The 25,487-nt window shown below is 35.7% G+C and overlaps 1 protein-coding gene across 1 annotated transcript; it reads right to left on the bottom strand.

Moving 5' to 3' along the window:
- Positions 2,344-18,669, bottom strand: LOC109839940 (SAGA-associated factor 29-like). The gene is made up of 9 exons (XM_020408403.1): positions 18,379-18,669; positions 15,045-15,138; positions 13,469-13,545; positions 8,700-8,815; positions 7,495-7,580; positions 6,426-6,476; positions 5,617-5,767; positions 4,116-4,129; positions 2,344-2,668 (listed from the first exon to the last, which is right to left on the bottom strand). The coding sequence occupies exons 1-9, from the start codon at positions 18,497-18,499 to the stop codon at positions 2,566-2,568; spliced, it is 813 nt and encodes a 270-aa protein (XP_020263992.1). The 5' UTR covers positions 18,500-18,669; the 3' UTR covers positions 2,344-2,565.

The raw sequence follows: 25,487 nt of genomic DNA, 5'->3' as shown, positions 1-25,487 counted from the left end.
TGTGGTGCAACTGTATCCTAGAAATCTTGTAAGTAAACAGTAATTGTCAGGAGCACCATGGAGTCTGAATTGATTGCTCTTGATACCACTTGTACAGAAGCAGAATGATTAAAGGATCTACTCTCTGAACTTCCTTTGGTCCCTAAACCCTCTCCTCCAATTTCTATTCACTCTGATTCTAGATCTACTATAGAGCTTCTAAATCAAGTGTATGTTCATAAAAAACTTAACATATATATTCAAATAAGATATAAATCTGTACAACGCCTGCTAGGCAAAGTTGTGATTCTAGACTTTGTAAAGTCTGAAAAGAATATTGCTGACCCTTTGACTAAGGGTCTATCCAGGAGTGTGATTCTGGATTCATCGAGGAAGATGGTGTTAAACCCATAGATGAGGTCACTGACAACGGGAACCCAACCTTTATTTGGAGATGCAGTCCCAATGTGGGCTCAATATGGTAGAAATAAGATGGACTAGTGATACTCGTGTGGAGCATCGACCTAGATATATTCATATATCATTATAGTAGCATTTGTTGCTTTCCCTTCTCTATGGTGACGATGCTCTTATGATACAACTGATTAGACTGAGTTTTACTCTTAATAAGTTAAACACATGTATTGTGGAGGGTATGATATCCAACTGTAGTATCATTGGAGGACTTACATACGTGAGGGGAACCGTGATGACCGCGATTAGGGGGGGGGGGGCTAACCCCCTATAAATTCTCATGAGTCGGTTATTGTGAGCATGACCTTTAACGCTTAACACACTTTGCTCAATAGATGAAGGCATATTGTATGTGTTTTCATCAATACCTGGTGCAAGGGGCCTAATTCAAGGCCTAGTCCATTATGTCCCTCAGGTTGCGATGAACTCACTAAGGAAAGGTTCAAAGTCGAAAGCTACATTTCCCGAATTCACGATACGAAAGGTTGCCCAACCTATATTTGTTTTGTGATTTATTTATTTATTTTGAGTTTTCAATCAAATATTGCCTTGGGGGTGGACTGTTGGCCTTGTAGAGGAGAAAATACAATTTTGCCTTCAATGAATAGTCCCACATTACCTAGTGAGATGAATAATTGAAGGTTTAAATTGCTTGTCCTCTGTATGGGCTTTGAGGATCCCCAAGAAGGGGTGTTTTGGGCTTTTTACTGTTTGGGTTTTGCATAACACGCACGCACGCCTCGCCACGCCGCACGCACACGTGTTTTTTTGTTTAGTCAAACTTCATTTTACATGTTTTTCACGTGATAAATGTACGGGTAACGGCTGCACGAACTCCGCGTAACGACTATTTCATGAGCACTTTTTGGAAAAAAACGTGCGTAATGACTATGTGTGTTCAACGGAGGTTACGACTCTCAAACCCTATCATTGAAGATGTAGGAGATAGGAAATTTTGCATTTTTAAAAGTAAAAATAATATGTTATTTGCATAAATATTTCCAATAGCATTTTATTTTCAATTTCTACACAAAAACTATTGTTATTTTTGCGTTTTTAATAAAATTCAATGAGAAATAAGGAAGCATGTATAGGCTTGAATATTGTTTTTGGTGGAGACTAAGAAGCATGATGTATATCATTTGGTGTATTTGCTTTTGACGCACCAACTAATTAGTAAGCACGAATCACTAGACAGTTCAATGGACATCATATTCCCATACGTAAGGACCAAAAAAAACCAGTATACATCAATTTGCTATCCTATTCTTCTTGCAATGCTCTAATTCATGTGATTAAGCTTGCCCAACTACTGTACTAGCTCCATTGACGCGTTCAGGTAACCACTTACTGAACTCTGAAGTGAACATCCAAAAAGAAAAGTATCACAAAGCTTGACATTTCCACCCAACTCATTCTGGCATTATGTACATCACTAGAATGTGAGCGGTGGGCCGAGCGTGGCTATCTGAAGTGAAATATTGCCAAACTGATAGTAGTTGTTATCGTTCACTCGTATACATTTCAATTTTCTATCAATTATATGGAAAATAGTAGACATCCTTTACCAAAGCTTTGACCAAATTTGGTTGTGAGATCACCAAATTTGAGTTCCCTCGGTAAACAGATTCTCATCTAGGATGTAGTAGTTTGTATGGAGATTTTTCAGGCAGCGACTCCAGGATCTGATTAGAACTGAGTGTCATGGGTTGATTTTTAGTTGATAAAAATAAGTGCTGCTCTTTTTTTTTTTTTTGAGTATGCGCTAGCAAAGCAGTCACCAATTTAAGCAACCAGCAAAATAGTTAGAAGCAAAAGTTAAGTATGCAAGAACGAGGACAGGCATTTCACAGCAAGGTTTTTACAATTTTTCAATAGGGTGCACGTGCGAAGAGCAAAATCTTCATGCTATATAAACTACACTCTTGTTTCTACTAAATGTTTAGGTTGTGCGCGCAAGCAGATACATTCAATACCATTACAACATACACATATATACAACAGCAACGGAAATAGATACATATTTTAGTATTATAATAGATACATGAAGCCAAGGTGAAGAAGTCGTCGAGTTGAGAATACAAAGTCAAAGAGCAACTGATGATCTAGATTTCATTGACGATGTCCCTCAGGAAGTGGAACCACCTTGTGGAATGGAACATTTCTCTGTGGCAAGGATCCATCTTCTTCGTCGTCATCAAACTCGAGCACATAACTGACAAAACAAGAACAAGATAGAATATGCATCTCACTGTCTGGATTTAGCTAGAAATTAGGTTTACAGCGTAGTAAAATTTTGCAATGGAAAAGAGAATTAAAGAACGAATTTTTTTGATGACGTGTTTTTAACTGCATGGTTATTTAGCAACATGTTGCCCCTGTTTCTAAGACTCTTGATACTATGTTATGTTATTATCCCTTATATATATCAACTCTTCTATATAAATGGGTGAAACCAAGATTCACTATTCATACTACAGTAAATACTACAGTAACATTTACTGTATTATTATTATTGCAGCAAAAATGAAATGAACAAAGCAGATTTTTTAAAAAAATTACTGTAGCACACGAGGTACTATAACAGGAGGGGGTACTGTAGCAATTAAAAACGTAACAGTTAAATCGGGATTACTGTAGCAGAAAAAAAAATATGCTTCTCCCCCTAGCCTATATACTTATTGGAGGATCCAAAAAAACACTACTCATGCTACAGTGAATTACTGTAGCATAAACATCATACAAGCCTACCCTCCTCACTCGAAGTTACTGTTCATACAACAGTGATTTACTGTAATATAAATAGTAAATCAGATCTGAGCGGTTGAAGAAACTATTCATTCTACAGTAATTTACTGTGTTATAAACAATAAAGCAAATTAAATGTATTAAACCGTAGATTCTCCTTCAAGTGTAGAGGAATGTATATGATTTCTAAATCAAATGTATTAAAACTTAGATCATTCTTTAAGTATATAGGAGTAGATATGATTTCTAATTTTAAGCGTACAATAATTGAAGCAAATGTGTTAAAACTTATAGGAAAGCAAGTTCAAAATGCGATGCTTAAAAAAAACAAGGGATTGTGCTTTGCACGTGGTGCACACTAGTGTGTGTGTGTGTGTATATGAGATTAATGAGTATCATTGTCAAGGAGGGGATTTCCCTCCTTGACAATGATGTGGCACAAATATATATATATATATATATATATATATATATATATATGTGTGTGTGTGTGTGTGTGTGTGTGTGTGTGCGCGCGCGCGCGCGCACGATATGTGTGTGTGTGTACACACACACATACACACACATATATACAGAGTAACAAATAGATCCTTAATGTCTCATGCACATACATACACGAAGAAACAAACAAACAACCATGTGACATGGGACAAAAGAAGAAACAACCTAAAACTAAATTATGTGAACCAGTAATTATTGAGGCAATATAACCAGTTATTATAAGAGAACGCCTAAGGAGTTTAACTTTGAGATGAACCATGCTATGAAAAGACCTTGTGTGTACATATACTGCACACTATCATGTTATATTGGAGAAAAGAGAAGGCCTTATATGTGCGCAACAAAATACTGAACGCTTCCATAGGTGACAAGGGGGAAAAAAGAGCTCATTCTGTCAAGGTTAGATAACTTACTCATCAGCCTTCCTCTGCAAATTTGCAAATTATTTGCAAGCCAGCACCACCACATAAAAAGAGAAGCTTAGTTAGGTATCCATTATTAATGCAAAAAAGGTACAGAACCTACATACATAATAAAAGTGTACTACATTAAGTAATTCTCTTAGGAGAAAGTGATACTTAAAATATTAGACACAGGATCACAGGGTAATTTCACTCCAGAAGAATGAAAAGTGGAAGCCATATTAGAAAATTTAGACAACAGATTCATGCTTAAATAGCATCTAAGCAACAAAAACCAAGCATAAAAAATTGAGTCTGCATGTGTTGCAATTAAGATGGGGTCAATAATGACAGCAGTGATGCGAAAGAGAAAGAAAAGAAATTTGTCTTCTTCATATCGATCAGTGTAAGTTGATCTTTTATATCTGTCATAAATGGTTCCTACTGAACCCCCTCCCCGCCAAAAAAAAAAAAACTCTTTTTCAGAGTTCACCAGAATTTTATTGAATGAAGCAAATGCTGTGGAAAACATCCAAGCAAAACATCTGAACAAATGAACACAACAAATTGAAAGATAAAATCAATGCTTGTCAGGTAGGAATATTCACCGTCAAAGGATGGCATGAGATGGAAAAGGAAAAGGGAAAAAAAATCTTAAGACAAATTAGTAGGAAAGCTCAGGTATGTGCTAAGGACTTTAGTTTCTTTTGTAATAATTTCCTTAACAAGATGTTAGTGAACTGAAGACAAAACAACAGAGCTGTGTAGGTAGCAGCAGATGCAATGATGTTTCAAGCTTCTGCTAATATAACAGAAAAAGGTCTCTGATGCTGGCCATCACGAGGACCTCCATTAAAAGGAAGAGGAAATGCCTCCGTACAAAGCTCAGAAATCTCCCTGAGATTAATCCCAATAGTCTACAGTTTAAGGTACCATCCTCTCTATACAAAACCATCCAAGTTCTAGAAGGATCCTAGGTAATTTGATGGGCCCACAATGACCTAATGAAATCTAAATATCGTGGACATTCAAATTAACTAAATAAAATATTGGTATCGGTTGGGGGGGGGGGATTTGTGTTAATCATATTTCAACTAATATTGAGATTATACTCACAATGTTCCAGGTTAGGTTAATAACTGATACTATACGATAAATATGGATAAATAGGCAGGCCTATAATTAGACTAATGTTTTAGATTTAGTAAATAACTAAATGTGCATGAAACATGGCAAAGATCTAGTACCACCATTGTTATGCAATACTAGTTCACCAGTGGAGTATTAATGTTAAGCTCATAACTCAAGTTTATAATCATCTCAATCTACTCCTGGTGAAGCTTACTCCGCAGTTAATTCCCTGTTGTGAATCCAAGATGTTCACTTTCCTTATGAATGAAGGTTGTTAGCCTAGGATCTGAACCCCCAATACAGCCCCCATGTCTCAGTGGAAAATGGCATAAATATAGTTGTTGCCATCATAGAATACTTGTTCCCAAAAATACAACATTACCTTGCGATGATTGGCTACTGTTGCTTTATACAAAGCTGTTGTTCCAGGATAAACTGCTAAAACATGCTTCCCCGGAGGGAAATCGGGCGCACTAGACGGTTCCCCTTTTCTTGGAAATGGTATAATTCGAGACATGGGCAGCTTGTACTTTCTGAAAATTAGAAGAATGAAGCATAAACATCACCAGGGAATAAAAAGAAAACCAGAGATTTCATTAAAGTACAGTCCTTAAGTCTTAATGTGATAACTATCAATTAGATAACCGCTTGTCATTGAAACAACATTATCGCACTGCCTTGACGCAAGGGCATAGGCAGGAATGGAACTTTTTTCATGGGTCACATCTTCCTCAATGCACGTGTGCCCCCTTGCAATGAATTTATAACAACATTATACTATAGTTCTTTGTGCACGGACCCCAAGAAGATGTTTCCGCAATTACCTCCAAATGCATGCATTTTTACCAATTAATATATCTATGTATACCGGTATACGTGCAAAATTTGGAGAATGATCTTTATCTCATATAGATGCAAGCATGCACTGAAATCATCAACACAGCAGAAATCATGTGGAGTAAGATGAAAATAGGACTCTTTCAGAAATATGAGCCTAAAATGCATGTGGATGCATGTGCCTTCTCAGGTCATGGAAGGGTGAAATGTTATTTTTCAACTTCTGAAATGTTATCTTTCAACTTCCGAAAAACTCAAGTAAAATTGATCATGTATATCTTACCAATTTTGATGACCATATATAACAAAGTAAAATTATTCTTCTAAAAAATGTTATTTCCACACAGGAGCTACCTCTGAATGCTTTCTTCATCATCGCCTGGCTCCTCATCAAGCACTTCAAATCTGCAAAAGTGAAATCAGATAGGGTGCTTTAACCTCAAACATGCACAATATTACTTTAGGTAATAATTGCTGAAAACAATTACATCTTTCTTTATATATGTTCTGTGAGAACCAATATACTGTTAATGTTCAGAACTAAACAATGTAACCACAATAAAAAAGAGAAAGGGCAAGCAAATGAGGTAGAACTAAAATCTGTCTTCTATTTGTTCATATTCTAAATCTTGTTCTTGTTTGCTTATGGAACACCAATTAGGAGTCCTCAAACTTAAACCTTTTGTTTATCGTGTTCAATTTGTTTAAGTCTTCGGATCGATTGGAATAATTTTCTTAATTGGATATTTTATTAACCAGCTGATAGCAAAGAGCGATTGTTGAACCCTGAAATGAATAATAAATGTTTTAATTGTCAAAAGTATGGTTTTCAGACCACACGTTTCAGACTCTGGTCATACAAGATTTAATTAAGTCTTAACAGAAGATGTTATCCATTGGAGGTTGCATGAACAATTTGTTTGTGTAACACTATTTAAGTCTTAACAGAAGATGTTATCCACTGGAGGTTGCATGCACAATTTGTTTGCACCAGTTTAATGTAAAACCTACATCATACTTGCAAAGAGGTAGCAAAATTTTAAACCTTGTGTTATACTATCTTTTAATCTTTGTAAAACAGCTTGTCAATTGCCTACACCAGTTCAACTCATGAAACCTAATTGGAAGGGATCATGGTCAAATCCCAACTAAAGAGTATCTTCTCAAACTTTTAAAGGGGTGATTTACACATAAGGACATACTACATCATCAACTATTCAGCAAATGGAAATCTGAAAGGAAGATAAAGTGTACCAAAGGTAATACAAATTGGATAAGTTTGCTCTGTTTAAGAAACCATGTCCACTACTATTTATAAAAAAATATTACTATACTAGAGTGGGAGTGTTGTCACTGAGCATTCGGGAAAAAATTATAACAGCACCGAAAAAAAAGATGACAATAATTCGACAGAAAGCCTTACTCTTTTGCATCCTTGTCAAAATGAATAACTTTTACAACAAACCATTCATCTTTTTCAGCATCATCATCTGTGACCCTAGCTGCCACCTGAAAAATGATAAGACGTTAAATTATCACAATAATCAGTTGCGAGTATCATTCATTTCCTTCGTTTTGCAAAAGAACCACATTCTATTTCAATATACCAATATGAGACTATTCAGAGGAAAAAAATGAAACCTCAAGAACCTAGAAAGAGTTCTTTATCAAAAGTGCTCACATCGGCTTCTCACGAATGCCACCATGCAAGCTGTAAACCTATTGAACATGGAAACTCAAGATAATCTTTGGCTCCTCAGTCTCGCCTTAAAAAATCTTACTAGTCCATTATGAACCAGAAAGTTGTATTAATTAATACTCTTATGCTATGTAGCATGGGTGTTTCTATCATGAGGTTGTACCCATACAGGACACTCTTCCGACACCGTACTGGACACTGCAATTCCCATGGACACTCCTTCGACATATGCAGACTCTTATCCAGACCTGTCATAAATTATATAATACATGTTCTGATTGAAAACACCGCCATACACTTTCTTGAACATGTGTCCCACACTTCACGTGCAATTCCTTATTATATTACATACTTGATAAACTATCTATTTATTTTCATTAATGCCCAAGGACTATACTGAAAAATGCTATGAAGTATTGACTTGTACAGAAATTAAGTTTAGATAATATCTCACATTTTGTCTACTAGAGGTAAATCTAAGAAATCTGCAGATAATTTGTGGACTGGTTGATAAATGCTCATGATTATTACATGTCCATCTCACTTTTATTTAGGGCGGGAACATGACAATTTTGAGAGCAGACCTAATATAGTGTGGATATTTCTTGTATGAAAGGAAGTCATACTGTGCTGCAAGCAGAAGAAAGTCAAAGGAGAGGTCATTTGTGCTGAAGTGTCATGTTCACCATCAAGGCTACAGGACCAATCTGTGACGCATATCAAATATGAATGCAAACATTAATGGTTTGTTCATATTATAATATCTTTACTAATAAGTTAACCCTTATGTTGTTAAATATGGACATGGAGAAAGATATGTTCTTCGAGTTACTGAAACTTTGGATTCATCAATTGTTTGGACTAGTGTATAAATTCGGAGCATCTCAGATAAAAACAAATCTCTAAAACTAAATATTCAGTTGTGACACCTGCTCTCCCTTCAGACTAGCAAGTTGTTCAAGTTGGCTTCTTATAGATGCAGAAGGGGGAAATCTAGGAATATCTGCATCTGACTTCAACCTCTTCTTTTTCTGCTCGCTAACTTCTGCAATAATACCAATAACAACAGAGAAAACATGTGTCAATAATTACATAGAGTAGAAAGTCAAATTACTCAAGTGTTAACTAAATATTTAACAAGGAGCATCTTTCAAAATCATCCGTGACAATATATGCTCTCTATGAACCAAGAGAATTTCCTGAAAAACAGCCACTTCAGAATGGATCAAAAGCCCTCAAGAACCACAACTTTATACAGCTATTTTAAAAGATTATATGATGAGAAGACCATTGTTTAACTAAGTTAATAAAATTACATATGATCCATAGATTATGAAAAGAAGATGGAAACTTTTGCTTTTATGCATTTTCCACAACCATATACACACCAATATTACAGAAGGTGCTAGGCGGACTAGGCGTTTGAGCCAGCACCTAGAAGCCTAAGCGTACGCTTAGGCAACGCCTAGGCGTTTGTTTATTTTTTAAATTATTTAATTATAATAATTTATAAAAATATGTATTAAATTCATATAAATTTACAAAAAAAAAGATAGCAATCCTAGATCCATAATAAACCATGCATACCTAAATGCTAAATAACCAAAATAATAACTAACAAGGTTATAGAAAGCGCCATGAGGCTAAGGCATTGGACCCGTCACCTAGAGCCTAGGAGATTTTCTTTTTTATTTTTTAATTATAATAATTTATAGTAAATATTAATGTTACAGAAAGCTTAGGTGCCGGGTTGGTGTCTAGGCGGATTTATTTTTTCATTTAAGTGGTTGTCAAGGAAGTTTTGCTGAAGGTCGGAGGAGATAGTGGAGGTGTTCATATTTGGAGGTTAAAGGAGTTTGAAGGAGGTTGGGGGATGTGGATGTTGTAACACAGAAAATCACGATCAATGCCTAAAGGGTGCAGTCTACATAAGTAGACAATGCCCCCTAAACACTCCCAAAACCTAGGTGGACAGCTTAGGTACCACCTAGGCGCTAGGCACTAGTTAGGTGGCCAAATGTACCGCCTAAGCCTAGGCGTACGTCTAGACGGACCAGGTGGAGGCTTTTTAAAACAGTGATACACACATACATATATACATACATATACTCCCTTTAAAAGTGGGAGTCTTGGGAAAACTTTCTATGGATGAAATTAATCGCATTTATTCTTAATAACTATATTCTCACCCTAATCTATACACTACTATATACCCACAACTAATGTTTACCATTGATTAAATATTCTAATTTTAAATACCCCCCCAAAAAAAAAACATTTATTTCTTTGGAATCAAAAGCGTTTCTCCACTTTTTTGCAGCGGCTTATTTCTCTCCTAGGTTTCAGGTTTTTGGTTGTCACTGCAGTAAATGAATCTATGTTTTGTGCTTCATTTTCTTTTTTACTTCTTCTTAGATCTTGATCTGTTTTGGGTGCTCTATTCTTAAAAAAATTGTGAGGGGACTTGTTGGTTTAGGGTTTTCTTAGAGCTTATGGTTACATATTCAATCTAAGACGTGGATTTAGGATTTCTATAAAGCTTTTGTAGAATTTGTTTTACTGATTGGGTATTGATTCAACAGTGTTTTTCCCGTTCTCTTGATTTTATATCCTTGTCAAACTTGAAAGTTTTTTCTTAGAGTTTATGGTTAGATATTCAATCTAAGATGTGGATTTAGGATTTCTATAAAGCTTTTGTAGAAATTTTTTACTGATTGGGTATTGATTCGACATTGTTTTTTTCCGTTCTCTTGATTTTACTTCATTATAAAATTTGAAAGGGACTTTACGCGGGAGTTTTGGAAAAACTTTCTATGAACGAAATTAACCCTAACTATTCTTGACAAATCAAGATGTTTGTAGCATTTTGTTAACTAGATCCTCTTAGACACATTGCTTTCATGATAATCTAGTTTTGTCGAGTTTAATTTGCTATATTCAATGAAAGTAGCTAAAAGGCATTTATTACTTGTTCACGAGGCTTATTCTATAGTTCTATTTATTCTTTGTTGTGTTGGTTAAGCATTCATAAATCTTAATTTCATTCATCTTAATGTTTTTAAGAGATAATTATTGTTATGGTTTAGTTGATAAGAAAGAATAATATAAAGTTGGTAGGAAAGCTTGGTTTTCCTAATTATGCATTAGCACTAAGAGTAGTGATAACTACACTACTCCACTTACACCACTTTCACATTACAAGAGTGAAAACTCATCATTGTGTTAAAAATATAAACATTAATAGTTAGTGTTAATCTCATATGATTTTATTATCATTTTCTCATGTATCGCCTCCTACTTAGTTGTTATTACTTATTATAGCTCATATCGAATCAAAGAACCAGCTACGATTGTTTTCATTCGTAATCACTCAGTGAGTTCATCTTAACTTCTCCAATTATATTTTAGATTTCTTCAATAATGCAGAACTTAGTGAGGGATCAAATGATATATCCTGAAGCTTTTGGAGTTAGAGAAGTCAAGGGATTTGCGAAGGAGTTGCTGAGAGATGCTAAGGAACAACTTGTGGAGTTTGAGGAGAAGGTTGCACCTTTGATGCACATGGCAAACTTATCACCTATAGGTGTAGTTGTTATAAATCAAAGTTCTAACATTGTAATGTAATACATAATGTGATATTTTAGAAATATTTCTACTATTGGTGTTGTTGCAAGTTTGATATATGTCTACAAAACGCTGAAGTATACGGGTATAGCAAGAAAGAATCTTTGCTATCATCATTAGGTGGAGGTTTAAAATAATTAAAATTATTTAGTGCAATATATTTTATGGTAGCCATAAATTATTTTGCAACTGAATTATAGTAAAGAAATAAAATCCAAAAGAAACACTAATATATTTAACCACGTGCAATACATGTGCATCCTATCTAGTATGTATGTGTATATATGGAAATAATGGGTATGAGGTGGCAATTCATTATGAAATGAGCTACCAAGAAATAGTCATGTGGCCCGCCTTACTTGTCACATCAAAAGGTGTGGGCCTCACCACTGTTATCCTAAATGAGCCGCCACCCCATAATCATCAAACCATGCATGCATACATACATGCATGCACGCACACATACATCCACGCACGCACGCACACAACAACATACATACATAAAGAGAGAGAGTAGAGCTCTTGTAAACTTACGTGGATAGAACCTTTTATCCACCAACATTTTTAGCCTCTGATTTTGCTTTGAGATTCATGCTAGCATGTGATACACATCGACACACGTCTCAAAGATATCCTTGATGTGTAGCATGAATCTCAAAGCAAAAATCAAGGAATAAAAAAGTTGGTGGACTAGAGCTCCTATCCACTTAAGTTTATTCTATAGCTTTTACTCATCATATGTGTGTGCACACACAAGCACACTACATTTATTAACAAATAAACATCTAGCTTTTCATCTTAAAGTACATAAAAGGCACAAAAGGTCATATATCACAATCAAGCATATCATTTCCTCTTTGCACTTCCCACCGTTTTAATTGTATTAACCATTGAAAAACTTTGGTACTGTCTAAATTGACTAGCGACACTGCAGTAGTTTAAATTGACCAGCAATGAAAGCAATACATACAGTTTTTGGGTATATTCACCCTAGACAAGAAGCTCAACATTACTGCAAGTATCAGTGACATCAAGAAAGAAACTAAAACCAGAACCTATACTGGTATCCCTGCATTGCAACTGGTTCTGACTTGTATAAGTAGTTACATAAAGTGAAAATTAGTCTTGTCTCGTTACTTTTAACAATTTGCCTCAAGATAAAATGGATATGAATAACCTCTGAAACTATGAAGTAGCTCAAATACACCTTGTGCATAAGATCCAAATCATTAGTAGACCACAACTTGCATCATATTTCCTCTTAGAATATACTTAATATCAATATAGTAAGTAGATAAATAAATTTAGAGGGAAAAAAGAAACTGAATCACAGCCCAATCCCACAAAAATTGTCAAATACAACTCTATGAACTGGATTAAAATCAAAAGAATTATCAAGAATAACTAATTCAAAAGAATTATCAAGAATAACTAATTCAAAAGAATTATCAAGAATAACTAATTCAAAAGAATTATCAAGAATAACTAATTCAAAAGAATTATCAAGAATAACTAATTCAAAAGAATTATCAAGAATAACTAATTCAAAAGAATTATCAAGAATAACTAATTCAAAAGAATTATCAAGAATAACCTAATTCAAAAGAATCATCAAGAATAACTAAGTCCATCAATAGAAGGATGAAGATTTGCTCTTTGCAACTCTAGCCAAAGGAAAAAGAGATATCATGAGTTCCTAACCATGTAGTGGCGCTTGCATTGCAGGTTTGTATTTCATCCTAGGATTCTTGATTCCTGGGTAAAGCAATCAATTTCTATTCTCGGGTAAAGCAATCAATTTCTTGGAATAAGAAAAACTACTTTCTAGTTTCTACAGCATATTCAGGAGTCCATTTCCTTAAAAGTTTCATGAGACCAAAAGGTTCAACATCCAAAACTTCATTGAACCTGACGCTGCACATAACAGCTCAGAAATAATGATTGAGTACTCATTGAAGTGACATCCGTCATTAAGGTGATAAAACTACACGTCTAGATCTATTGCCATCAGTCAAAAATCATGTCATACTGAATTTTAAGCGAACAAACATGGGTTTTACACACAGCAGCAGACCTATTTTTTTCCGTTGTGCTGCTGAAACCCCAGATTGTAATAAAGCATCCAACTGAATCACCAAGTCTTGTGAAACCCTGAAAATCATAGTGTAATTTCAGAGTGAAGGAATATTACACGATTGAATTTAAAACTATTAGAATAAAATCTTTGCCACGCAGATGGACCTCAGAACTCAAAACAGTTAATTTCTTGGACAAGTTAATCAGCAGCATGATAAATATTTGTTGCCAAATTCAAACAAATAAAAAAAATCAAGAGCTTACAGAGTGATTAATGGCCTTGTCAAGAAAAAGGATAATTATAAAGGTCAGAATGTCAGATATCAAAGCATTATGCAGAATCTAATATGTAAGATGCTATAAATAGATTGTGTAGTAGATCATGTCTAATAGTACAGATTTTCAATTGTGTAGTAGATTTCTCACATTTTAAATTTGGATTGATACTATCCGCATTATGGATACACTAATCCGCATTATGGATACATTAATTGACTAATTGTAACCTAGCTCAACTGTCTCTCCAGGGAGGTTGTTATTCATATATAGGAAGATACTAGCGTGAGCGTACTTGTGTTAAAGTGGTACTTTATTTGGCTGCTAAGTAGAAGAGAGGGATAGAGGGAGGTTGTTATTCATATATAGGAAGATACCTTAAAGAGTAAACTGTTATAAAAAATACCCATGTCGCAAAAAGAAGATGAAACATACCTCATCATATATGAATAACAACCACCAACATGGCATAGTATGCCAATTTAAGAATTACAACAGATCTAGGATTAAATTGTAAGTTTCGTAAATGAAGGACAAGCATGTCACGTCAGACATGGTATAGGATGCCAATTTTGGAAGGTTTATTGAAATAATCTTTGTGTAGCATTTTATACACGTGACGGAAGTTGATGCTATCGTAAACATCTTCATACTCAAAAGAATCAAAAGTTTCTGTTATTACGGATTCTCTTTGCCTGGTTCAGTTTGATGTGAACTTAATTTTATTCTATTAAGCAAATTCGGAACCAGACAACATGAGTAATTTTACTGTTTGTCATAACCAGTGGACTTTGATTGTTGCACAGCAATATAATTATAAATAATTAGGACAAAAAACATTGACCTCAAAAATGGCATCATGTTGCAGCTACTGAGGTGTATATCTCAAGAGGGGGAAAATCCTTAATTATCATTAAGTATAGTCTTTCATCGCAAAGTTGATACGAATAAAGGTGGAATTTAACTTCCAAAATGGAGAGAGAGACTTATGAATCATGCAGAAAAGTTGACGGAGAAATTGAATGTCAACAAATACATATTATATAAGGTAAAACTATTAAAATGTCACAATCTCAACATAATTTATGTAATTATTTTAGCACTTATTTAGTCATAGTATGATAACATTGTTGAAATAGGCTTGACCAGGCTAGGTTTATTTTATCCGTATTACCAAATTCAATGAACAGAATTGGATATCTTTACTAAGAAAGATGAGGTTATGAAAGATCTCTAACAAATTTAATTAACATCAGCCAAGATGAGAAAAGCTACAGAACAGTACTGTAAAAGCATACCCTGCTTCCTTATCAGAGAAATCTTTTGCTTGACTGTATAATTGTCGAAGATGTTTCAATGTCGAATCCCCTGATTTCTCAACTATCTCCGGAGCTGGAGTAAATTAATGGCAGAAAATATAATAAATTTATGAAGTAAACAAAATAAGATAAAATTAGGAAGGATTTTCCTTCACCAAAATGGTTTAAGCAGAAGTTTTCGAAAAGTAAATATTAAAGGTGCAGTTATTTAAAAAGGTAAAAGGCATATTTCAGTAGAATGTACGCCAATCGTATGTAGAACTAGAGGTATGTACCTATTGTGTGAGAAAATGCTTTCCCTGACAAGCAAAGACCAAATTATCCAATATTTACTCTTAACACATAACTCCTCTTGGTAAGGACTTCCTAAAGTACTTGTATCATATCTTATTAGTCATAGTCGGACATGCAGACTCGCAAAGAAAACAATATCAATCCAAATCATCATAACCATCATTATCCAGCGTTTTTCATAAAAATGGGGTTACTATGAAGCACAAAGAATCCATGAAGAATTTCAGTTATTTTAAATAGACACTAGCCTGAAAACAACACCACCTTTGTTTGGAAAAAACTAGAAAGTCCTCAAAGTTTCATGTTTAAGAATGCATGACAGTAGCCATCCTTAAATAGAATGTTCGCTTATGTAAGAATAAAGGCTCTGTTTGTAGTCCCGATTTCGTAATGATTATATTACGGCATACACCCATACTATCTTTTGCTTCGTAGTTTTTGATTTACTTTCTCAATTAGACTACTTCCATTAGTGGACAGAATGAACTCACACATCTATAGTTTGAACAAGCACCATTAACCCTTTGCATGATGTGAAAGAAATATGACCGTGGCAGTTTTTACTATCACTTCAAAGATATGATTCAATGTATGAGCCGTGGCATATTCTGAGGTCTTCAACTACAGGGAGCTAGAAAAAGGGCAACCGACAAGTCTTCAAAAAGAACACGAGGGTTCATCTCGTGGATAAGTTTAAATCGTCTGAGTAGGAAAAGGAGTATGTATGTCATGTTCTGAAGGGTTAGAAACAACTTTCCACACTCCGAACACAAATAATGTGGATGAAGGAGTTTTTTGCAGAATTTAAATATATTATCCAAACAACAACTTACACCATTAATAGTTTATAGCCAAATTTGAAAAAAGCTAAAAATCCTAAACTAGAAGATTGGAATCCTTTTTTTAAAGAAGGTACCTCAAGATTAGTTTCATGGATAAGGAAACAGCCTGAAAATTTTAAACAAACTGACAATAAGATAGGTTAGAGAGTTAAGGTCTAGAAGGCTAGAATCCAGGAGTTTTGACATGATAGATGCATTAAGTCAATTTCATAGGTATCCTAATAGTTGTTTGCGACACTTGAACTCAAAGATGAGGCATGATGGCATACAGAACCAATACGTGATGCAACAGCATGAAGATCACTTGGTAGGGCTACTGCAGCGCTAAGAAGTGATAGCTCAAGAAAACTAAAAAGCAGGTGAGGCTATAGCCTAATCCTTACAAGGGAGCTCGAGGGAGATTAGCACAGCAGCATCTAAGTATTGCAGTGAGGAGTTTGATTTATGCCAGCCAAATATTATAGAAAGTGATGGCAGACTTGGTGCCTAAGCGTTCTTTTATATACACTTTAAATGTAGTAGTGTAGTCAAGGGCAAAGAAGAAGAACAAAAGCGACAGAGAGATGGGGAAAAAAGATGAAAAAGAAAGAGAAAGAGGAAGTATGTCACACCCCAAGCCCATGAGCCAGTTCACGCGATGTGAGCCCTGGGGCCTGAAAAAGAAGATAATCAAGGAAATGAATTGCAATTATTATTGTAAACAAGACAATGTAAATAATGGCCTAAAGACAAATCATCTTGCAACTTGCAAGTCTTGATAGTGACTGAAGGCAACATCGATGATGTTGGTCGGAACTCCAGAATAATGACTCTAATGACGAAAAAGCAAGGCGGCAAGGGAATGCCAAAAAAAGAAATGTTTTTTGAAGATATGAAAAGCTAGCATGAATCATGAATGTTTTATCTAGTTTGGATTCGGATGTCGGATTTTGATGTGATTAATGTTTTATCTAATTTGGACTGAGATGTCTGACTTTGACACAATTACTTTGCTTAAGTGGACCACATACCCCATTTTTGACACGGTTCACACTATTTAAGTGGCCACAACCAGTTTGGCACCCAACAACATTTAACTGGAGGTGCACAAGACTAATTGTGAGGCCTGGGTACTCCTTCCAGCTAGGGGATGCCCAGGCTGCTTTTTAAAACAATGTGCTCAGTGCAACATAGAAAATTCCTGGCTCTTTCATGTTCCCAAATTGACAACAATTGTTGGCTTAAGTTTGCACATAAAAAAGTAATATTAGTCCAACAATAGCACAATATGTGAATGTAATTGAAAATAGCCTATGAAGACCGAGCAACCAAAACATTCAAGGATTGTGGTAGGGACAGGTATGATCAGCCTTGTGCTAATAACTAGCAAAAATGTCTCAACTGCCAAGCAACACCACAGGTGCTAAATCTGAGAGACAACCCCTTCAGGGAACAAACATCAGAGAAGCATACCATTATTAAAGAAAAGAAGTAAAAGAATGCGCTATGAGAAATACAATTTCCTACAGAATAGGAAAAATCGGTGTGTCGTCCTTCTCTAGACACAAAGGTTCTGAAGGTTGCCCCTCATTGCATGAGCTTGAAGTTAGTGACCAATAAGGTAAGCCCCATTCCCCAAGAACTTAAAGAAAGTCTTCGTCTTGCCCAAGTTATTTCCCTAAAAACTAGTGCTTAGACAATGAATCCCATCAAGAAATTCGAAGCAGCTAAGCTAGGCTTCTAAGGCGTAATTCAAGCTTAATTAATCAAATGTTGATGTAGGTTCAACACCTGAATGTGTCAAAAGAACCTAGCTTCAAGTACAGCTAGCTCGACTTAAATTGAGGACAATGATGCATCAAATACCCAAAGTTCTTAGTTCAAAATTTCATATATGTAAATATATACAAATATGACATCCACATTCATGTATCGTGAATAACTCTTTCAATGTGGAAATCAGATAGTCACGTGTCTGAAGCTTGATAAGTAAACCATGTTCATTTTTTGACCTATGAAAAATTTTAGCAATCAAAGGAAGTATAACTAATACTTAAAGCTTAAAATTCAACGTTAACATTAATTACATTAATTCAAGGTTAATTAACCCCAAAATTTGAACTTTTAAGTACATAAATTAGCACAAATTTTGATTTTGAACGGAACGCAAAACATGAAGCGAATCTCTGATCTCTCACCAGATTGCAGCTTCTTGTGGATCTTGTTGATCTCTTGCAGCAGCTCCTCGAGCTTTTGCCTCAGCTGATCGAGCTCCTTGGACTTTTCAAGAAGCCCGCTGATCAATTCGATCCCCGCCATCCCCTTGGTCTTCGTTTCAAAATTAGGGCAAGGAATTCACAGGGGATCGAATTAAATCGATCAAAAGGGGGAAGGAATTAAGGGTTTTTATTTGGGTTTGGGCTCTGTGCTGCAGCTCTAATAAAGTACCTTTTTTTTTAGGGGTGCAGGTCTAATTAGGAGATGCACTAACTGCCACGGCGATTCGAACTTTGTTTCCATTTATTAATTAGGGGTGTCCGAGGGGTGTGTAACTTGTGTTGGGCCGAATCCGACCCAGGATTTAATGATGGATTTTTGGAAGGCTAAATTGCACTTAATTTATCTTATTGTTTTCCCCATAAAACACTTAAATAATACGGCAAGATTCAAAACGAAACGAAATCAGCCATTTGTCGTGTGATTAGCTTAACGGTGTTAAATTTTATCTATAAAGACGATAATACCCTTCTTCCTTAATAACTCTCACGGTTAAAAAAATTCTCAAAATGTACTGTTACTTGCAAAATCCTGAAATTCTCTCCCCCAATCTACATCGAGAAATTAGGGTTTCATGCCTCTCATACTTGAGACCCTCATGGATGAGTGAGAGCAGGCTGAATCTAGGGTTTGACGAGCAGTAGCAGCTGGTTCTGATTCTAGGGCTATGATTTGGGGTGAAATTTGAGAATGCAAACTTTGAGAGAACCACACACCTACAATTATATATAATTATAATTATCATATATATATATATATATATTATATATATATTATATGTGCAAAACTTTGTTGTCACTTAAGTGGCGATAGAAATAGTTGGTCCACCAAACTTTTATCCATGGATCTTGCCTAGGGATCCTTGCATGATATGAAGAGACTTTTTATATTAATAAAGATGTGGCTAAAAGTTTGGGTGGACAACTATTACCTATCCACTTAAAGTTGATAGGAGTCTTGCTCTCTCTCTCTCTCTCTCTCTCTGCTCTTATATATATATTATTATATATATAATATATATACTTATATATATATATATATATATATAGTAGAGAGAGAGAGGAGAAGAGATTAATGTGTATCATTGTCATAGAGCGAGATTTTCCCTCCTTGTCGCTTGTGTCCAATCTCCCACCATGCCTCATTAAACGTAAGCACAAATCTCCACCAACTCACACACATCTCTCTCTATATATATACATTATGGGAAAAGTGATTATAAGGCTGGACACCTTAGCATTCCCACCTAAGGACGTGGCCTAAAAACACATCATTCCCTAATTTTTTTCCGCATGTCGCGCTACGTTGAACTTGCATCTACTGTTCTTAAATTCCAAACACATTAATAATTTGGTGAACAACCCTGGCGTGTTTTTGACGACCCGTTCATCCACTCACCGTATATTTAACGGCTTTCGATATAATAGAACTTTTTTTGCAGCGGTTCAAACGAAGGCTGTCAAAACACGACGGTCCGTTCACCCAAAATTGGCCTGTGTTGGTTTAAGAACGTGTAGATCAATTCATGGAGGAGCGGCATCCGAAAACAAATTTTAGGGGAATGGTTTGCTGGATTTTTAGGGCCGCCATCCTTAGGCTGAGGAATCTAAATGTGTCACTTAAAATCACTTATCCCGTGTGGTGTGTGTGTGTGTGTGTGTGTGTGTTGTGTATGCGGCTTTGACGAGCAACAGCAGCTGATCTGATTCTAGGGCCTATGATCTGGGGTGTGAAATTTGAGAATGCAAAGCTTGAGAGAACACACACACTACACTATATATTATATATTATATATATATATATATATATATATATATATATATATATATATATATATATATATATAAATATATATGATATATATATATATATATATATATATTATATTATATATATATATATATATATATATATATATAGGGTGAGTTCTAATAAAAACCTCACTTAGCCTAAAAACTAAAAAATCATTGTAGGTCATTGGATCTATCTCATCCACAGTGTGCGAGCATTAGAAATTATACTGCCAGTGAATTCAGATTCGTATGGCAATAAATGCCATTATTAAAGAGTGCAATAAATTTGTCTGCCATTAAAGAGTGCAATAAATGTCATTATTCTTCAAAAAATAAACACCTCACATAACTGAATCTGGATTCACTGCAATAAATGTCATTATTCTTCAAAAAACAAACACCTCACATAACTGAATCTGGATTCACTACAGTGAATCGAGATTCACTCATATGTCTTCGTTTTTCAACTGGAAATCCTCACCGTATATATGAGTGAATCTAGATTCACTATAGTGAATCCAGATTCACTCCTCACCCTATATATGAGTGAATCTAGATTCACTATAGTGAATCCAGATTCACTGGAGTAAATCGAGATTCACTGTAGTGAATCTCGATTCACTGCAATGAATCCAGATTTAGTTATGTGAGGTGGAACTGGATTCGTTGGATTGAATCTGGATTTAATCTAGTGAATCTGGATTCAATCCAGTTGTTTGTTGCCCCTATTTATTGTACTCAGTATAATAATGGCATTTATTGCACTCTTTAATGGCATTTAGTGCAATAAATAGGTTTTTAGTTTTTAGGATATATAGTTGTAGTGTTGATCCCATGTTAGATTACCCAAGAGTAGGGTATATTTATGGATACTTGACATACATGACATGATCTACGGAGATGTTTATGTTGGATGATATTTTCCGTATGACTGCGCTAACTACCTGAGGGTAGTCTAAGATTTTGACATTAATTCATCATGGTTGAGGTTTGGAGTCGTAGTATTTTTTGGTATGTGTTGTTTTTTTCATTTATAGGATTAGAATTGGTATTTAGCGATTCACAATTTGAGACATGGTATATACATAAGGGTTTTTTTGTTTGGATTATTTTGCTCGACGTACTAATTCTCGTGTTGTGGGTTTCTAAATTCTAATTTCCACTTAGTGTAGTATAGATGATTTTATATCTAAATGTACTATCAGTATTTTCTTATATACTCCTACCCTTCCAGGGGCGGTGGAGATTATCTCACTAGCGCTTTGACGCTCGTTGTTTCCCCTCTTTTCAGGCGGCGAGTCAGGCGCTCGGAGAGTTGCAGGTTGATGTAGTTGCATCTTAGATTCTATCTATTTTATTATATTGTAGTTATTTTTTAGAGCTTCATAGTATTTATTTATTTTCTAGACATTAGAGTTTGTATTTTTATTTTGTAGAGGCTGAGAAGCTTAGTGAGATTTTATTTGACCATTGGGTTGAGACATATTATATAGATTCAGTTTTAGAGAAATTTCATTCTATTTTTAGTTGGGTCTTTGATGCGTGACAGATACGAAGATGAATGTGGTTTCAAAATGGAGGATACACGAATGATAAGATCTGAGATAAAGTCTATGACACCACTCAAGATCAGGAAATGGAGTCCACCACAACTGAGATTAAAGGCCAAACCACCCTCTCAATTGATAAAGATCTCACTTGTCTCACCACTAACCTGTCTATAGTTAGAAAAATATAACAAGATTTTAACAAGTTTTTGAAATACTTGCAACTTCAGAAATTCTCATTCAATTCTCTTTTCTAAGTTACAAGGATTCCCCTTTTAAAGGAAAGTTACAACATAAAGAAAATTACATGATTTAAAATCAGCATTTAGTAGTTTAGCAAATTTCTAGGCTGACTACAAGAAGATAACTAGTCCCTAAAAAATAAAGGTGGTAATATTAAGTGCATGACTTGTTTCAATATAGTGACTCTTCAAAATTCGTATATTCTCTTGAGCAGCCATTAATTCTTCTTTATAAGTCTTTATTTGGAGAGGTAATGCTGAGATAATTGCTTTCCAAGGTACTTGAACCATTAAGAAACCCAAATAAGCAATATTTGGCCCAAAATTGCTTGTGGGCCAATCTGAAATTGGGAGCAAAAGATGGAGCTCGAATTTTCCTTAGTTCCACTCAAAATTAGATTGGTCATGGTTGTTTCTGCATCATTCTCCCCTCGTTGATTGGGATTTGTCCTCAAATCCTCAACATCTTTATTTTCAGACAAGTATGGAGTTAAATCACTAATATTGAAAGTGACAAAAATATTGGATTCTCCAGGCAATTCTAGCTTGTATGCATTACTTCCAACTTTCTCAATTACTTTGAATGGACCATTCCCACGAGCCATAAGTTTGTTTTTCCTTCTTGTGGGAAATCTCTCCTTCGTTAGATGAAGCCATACTAAATCACCATGCTTGAATTAAAGAGAATTGCGATACTTGTTTGTCTTTTGCTTGTACAGTTCATTCACCTTCTCAATTCTGGTCTTAACTTGTTCATGGAGCTTTTTCATTTCTTTGGCACGTTGTTCGGCTTCAAAACTCACTTGGGACTCAATAGGAAGTGGAATTAGATCAATTAGAGTGAGAGGATTTATCCCATAATTTACTTCAAACGAAGATCTACCTGTTACATAAGATGGAGCTCTATTATATGCAAATTTAGCATGAGGAAGTTTATTATCTCAATCTTTGAGATTTTTACCTACCAAACTTCTGAGAAGAGTTGAGAGTGTCCTGTTTGTCACCTCTATTTATTCATCAGTTTGAGGATGGTAGGCAGTATTAAACAAGAGCCTTGTTCCCAATAATTTCCATAGGCATCTTCAAAAATGACTTAAGAATTTAGAATCTCTATCACTTTTAATGGTTTTTTGGAACTCCATGAAGCTTAAGAACTTTTTTAAAATATAAATCAGCAACATGAGAGGCATCATCTGATTTATTACAAGGGATGAAATGAGCCATTTTTAAGAAATGATCACCAACTACTATAATAGCATCTTTCCCCTTTTGAGTCCTAGGGAAGTGTTATAATAAAATCCATGCTCACATCTTCCCATGGCTGATTTAGAACAGGCAAAGGTGTGTACATTCCTTGATGGAATTGACTCTTAGCTTTATGACAAATTAAACATCTTGAAACAACATTATGAATATCACCTGCCATCTTAGGTCAATAAAAGTGTTCTTGCAAGATATCAAGAGTTTTGTTGATGCCAAAATGACCAGCAACAACCCCTCCATGAGATTCTTTTACTAAGAGACCACACATTGAACTTTTAGGAATGCACAATTTGTTATTTTTGAAAAGAAAACCTTCTTGAATCATATAAGGGCCTGAAATAGCTGATATTTTTTCCTCAAAGAATTGAGAAAAATCTAGATCTTCCTTGTAAAGATCGTTAATAAAATAAATACCAAGAACTTTAGCTCCAACAATAGATAAAAGAGAGTACCTCCTGAAAGTGCATCAACTACAATATTGGTTGCTCTAGATTTATGCTTTGAAACAAATGAGAAGGATTGAAGAAATTCAACCCATTTAGCATACCTTGGATTCAACTTGTGCTGCCCATTAATAAACTTGAGTGCTTGATGATCAGAATGTAGCACAAATTGCTTGGGACGAAGATAATGACTCCAATGATCAAGAGCTCTCACAATTGCATAGAACTCTTTATTATAGGTGTTGTAATTCTTCCTTGAGCCATGTTTTCGGTAAAAGTTGCCTTCATTACTGAACTCATTATAATATTAGTGTTTATAAAGAATTCAGATCTTAATCAAAAGAAAAGAAGAAAAATTACAACTTTCTCGAAAATAAACACAAGATTTGTTCGTCGTCTCTTGCTTGCGTGGGTCTTTAGCCTGTGACGGGGATGTCGATATCCGTGGACTACCTGGTGTTCGCGGGGAAAATCGTAGGTTTCTTTGTTATTGATTCCATTGTCATCTTGAGTTACAACTTTTTGAGTTACAAAAGATCCGGTCTTTTTATAAGATCCGGTTACAACGAAAATCAAATAAAAATAAACAAAGATTATAACTTTTCTCCTTTTATGTCGAACGAATCGCAAGCTCCTGTTTTGCGGTCGCTCGCTTTGTGGGTTCTTTGCCTGCGCCGGGGTTGTTTGCCGTGGACCACCGCGAGATCTAGATCCGGTCGGATCTACGCAGTACAACGGGTATTATCTCACCAAGAAAATAATAGCCGGGGAGGATTGTTTCACCAAGGAAACAATCGTCCAAGTCTCGGGATCTAAGACCAAGCTTAGATCCGGAGTATAGCCTGCGTAGATCTGAGATCCGGTCCTCTCGAACACCTGCCTTATTTGACGTTGATGATCGCCGGGCACCAGATCTGGATGAGCAAGTCCTCGAAGTCTCAAAGCTTGAATCTTGTTAAGTTCTGAGTCTCCAATCCAGCAGGGCTTCGCCTCTCCAAATTTTCCAACACCCTCCCAAATGAACCAAAGCCTAGCCTATTTATAGGCACCCAGATCTGTGCCTAGGCACAGATCTGGGCCGGCCACCTCAGGGTGGCTCGGCTCTGGGCCGAGCCACCTTGAGGTGGCTCGGCTTGGGCCGAGCCACCTGAAGTTGGCTCGGCTTCGGCCGAGCCCCTCTAGGTGGTGTGGGTTTGGTTTTTCCGCCTTGGTTCTATCTGTGATTTGGTTTTGTGGTTGATTTATCCAGACTTGATTCGTTGACCTGATTTGGCAGTAAATCCGGATCCTGATTAGGCAGTAAATCCACTTCTGAATCTGAGTCCGAAACCGATCTTGATTCGATCGTGATTCGTCCGAGTCCGCTCTCGGTTGGATGACTCGTTGACTCTTCGAACACTTGGCTTGATCCCGCACGCGAATGGACGTATTCCGTTGCTTGCGTGCGATTAGTCAATCTCGTTGCCTCGTTGGTTTGTCGGTTTGTGCCGAGCTATGCTAGGGGACCTATAAGCAATTTTATATGCCTACACCCGCAAAGCTTGGAAACCGAAGTCTGAAGCGGCGATTCAGACTAAGGAGCAACAACTGCAGCCTCCGAAAGTTCAACCTCACCTTTAGTCGGTGTAACGGGACCTTTGGAATGATCTCTGTTCTTGATTCCTTCAATCTTCCAGGTTATTCGGTGCTTTGTCGAATATCTGTAAGAGTTCCGGTGCTGCATTTATTGTCTGACCGTTGTC

Source organism: Asparagus officinalis, chromosome 5, assembly GCF_001876935.1.
Source record: "Asparagus officinalis chromosome 5, Aspof.V1, whole genome shotgun sequence".
NCBI classification, from domain to species: domain Eukaryota; kingdom Viridiplantae; phylum Streptophyta; class Magnoliopsida; order Asparagales; family Asparagaceae; genus Asparagus; species Asparagus officinalis.
This window is presented reverse-complemented; position numbering and strand designations above follow the sequence as displayed.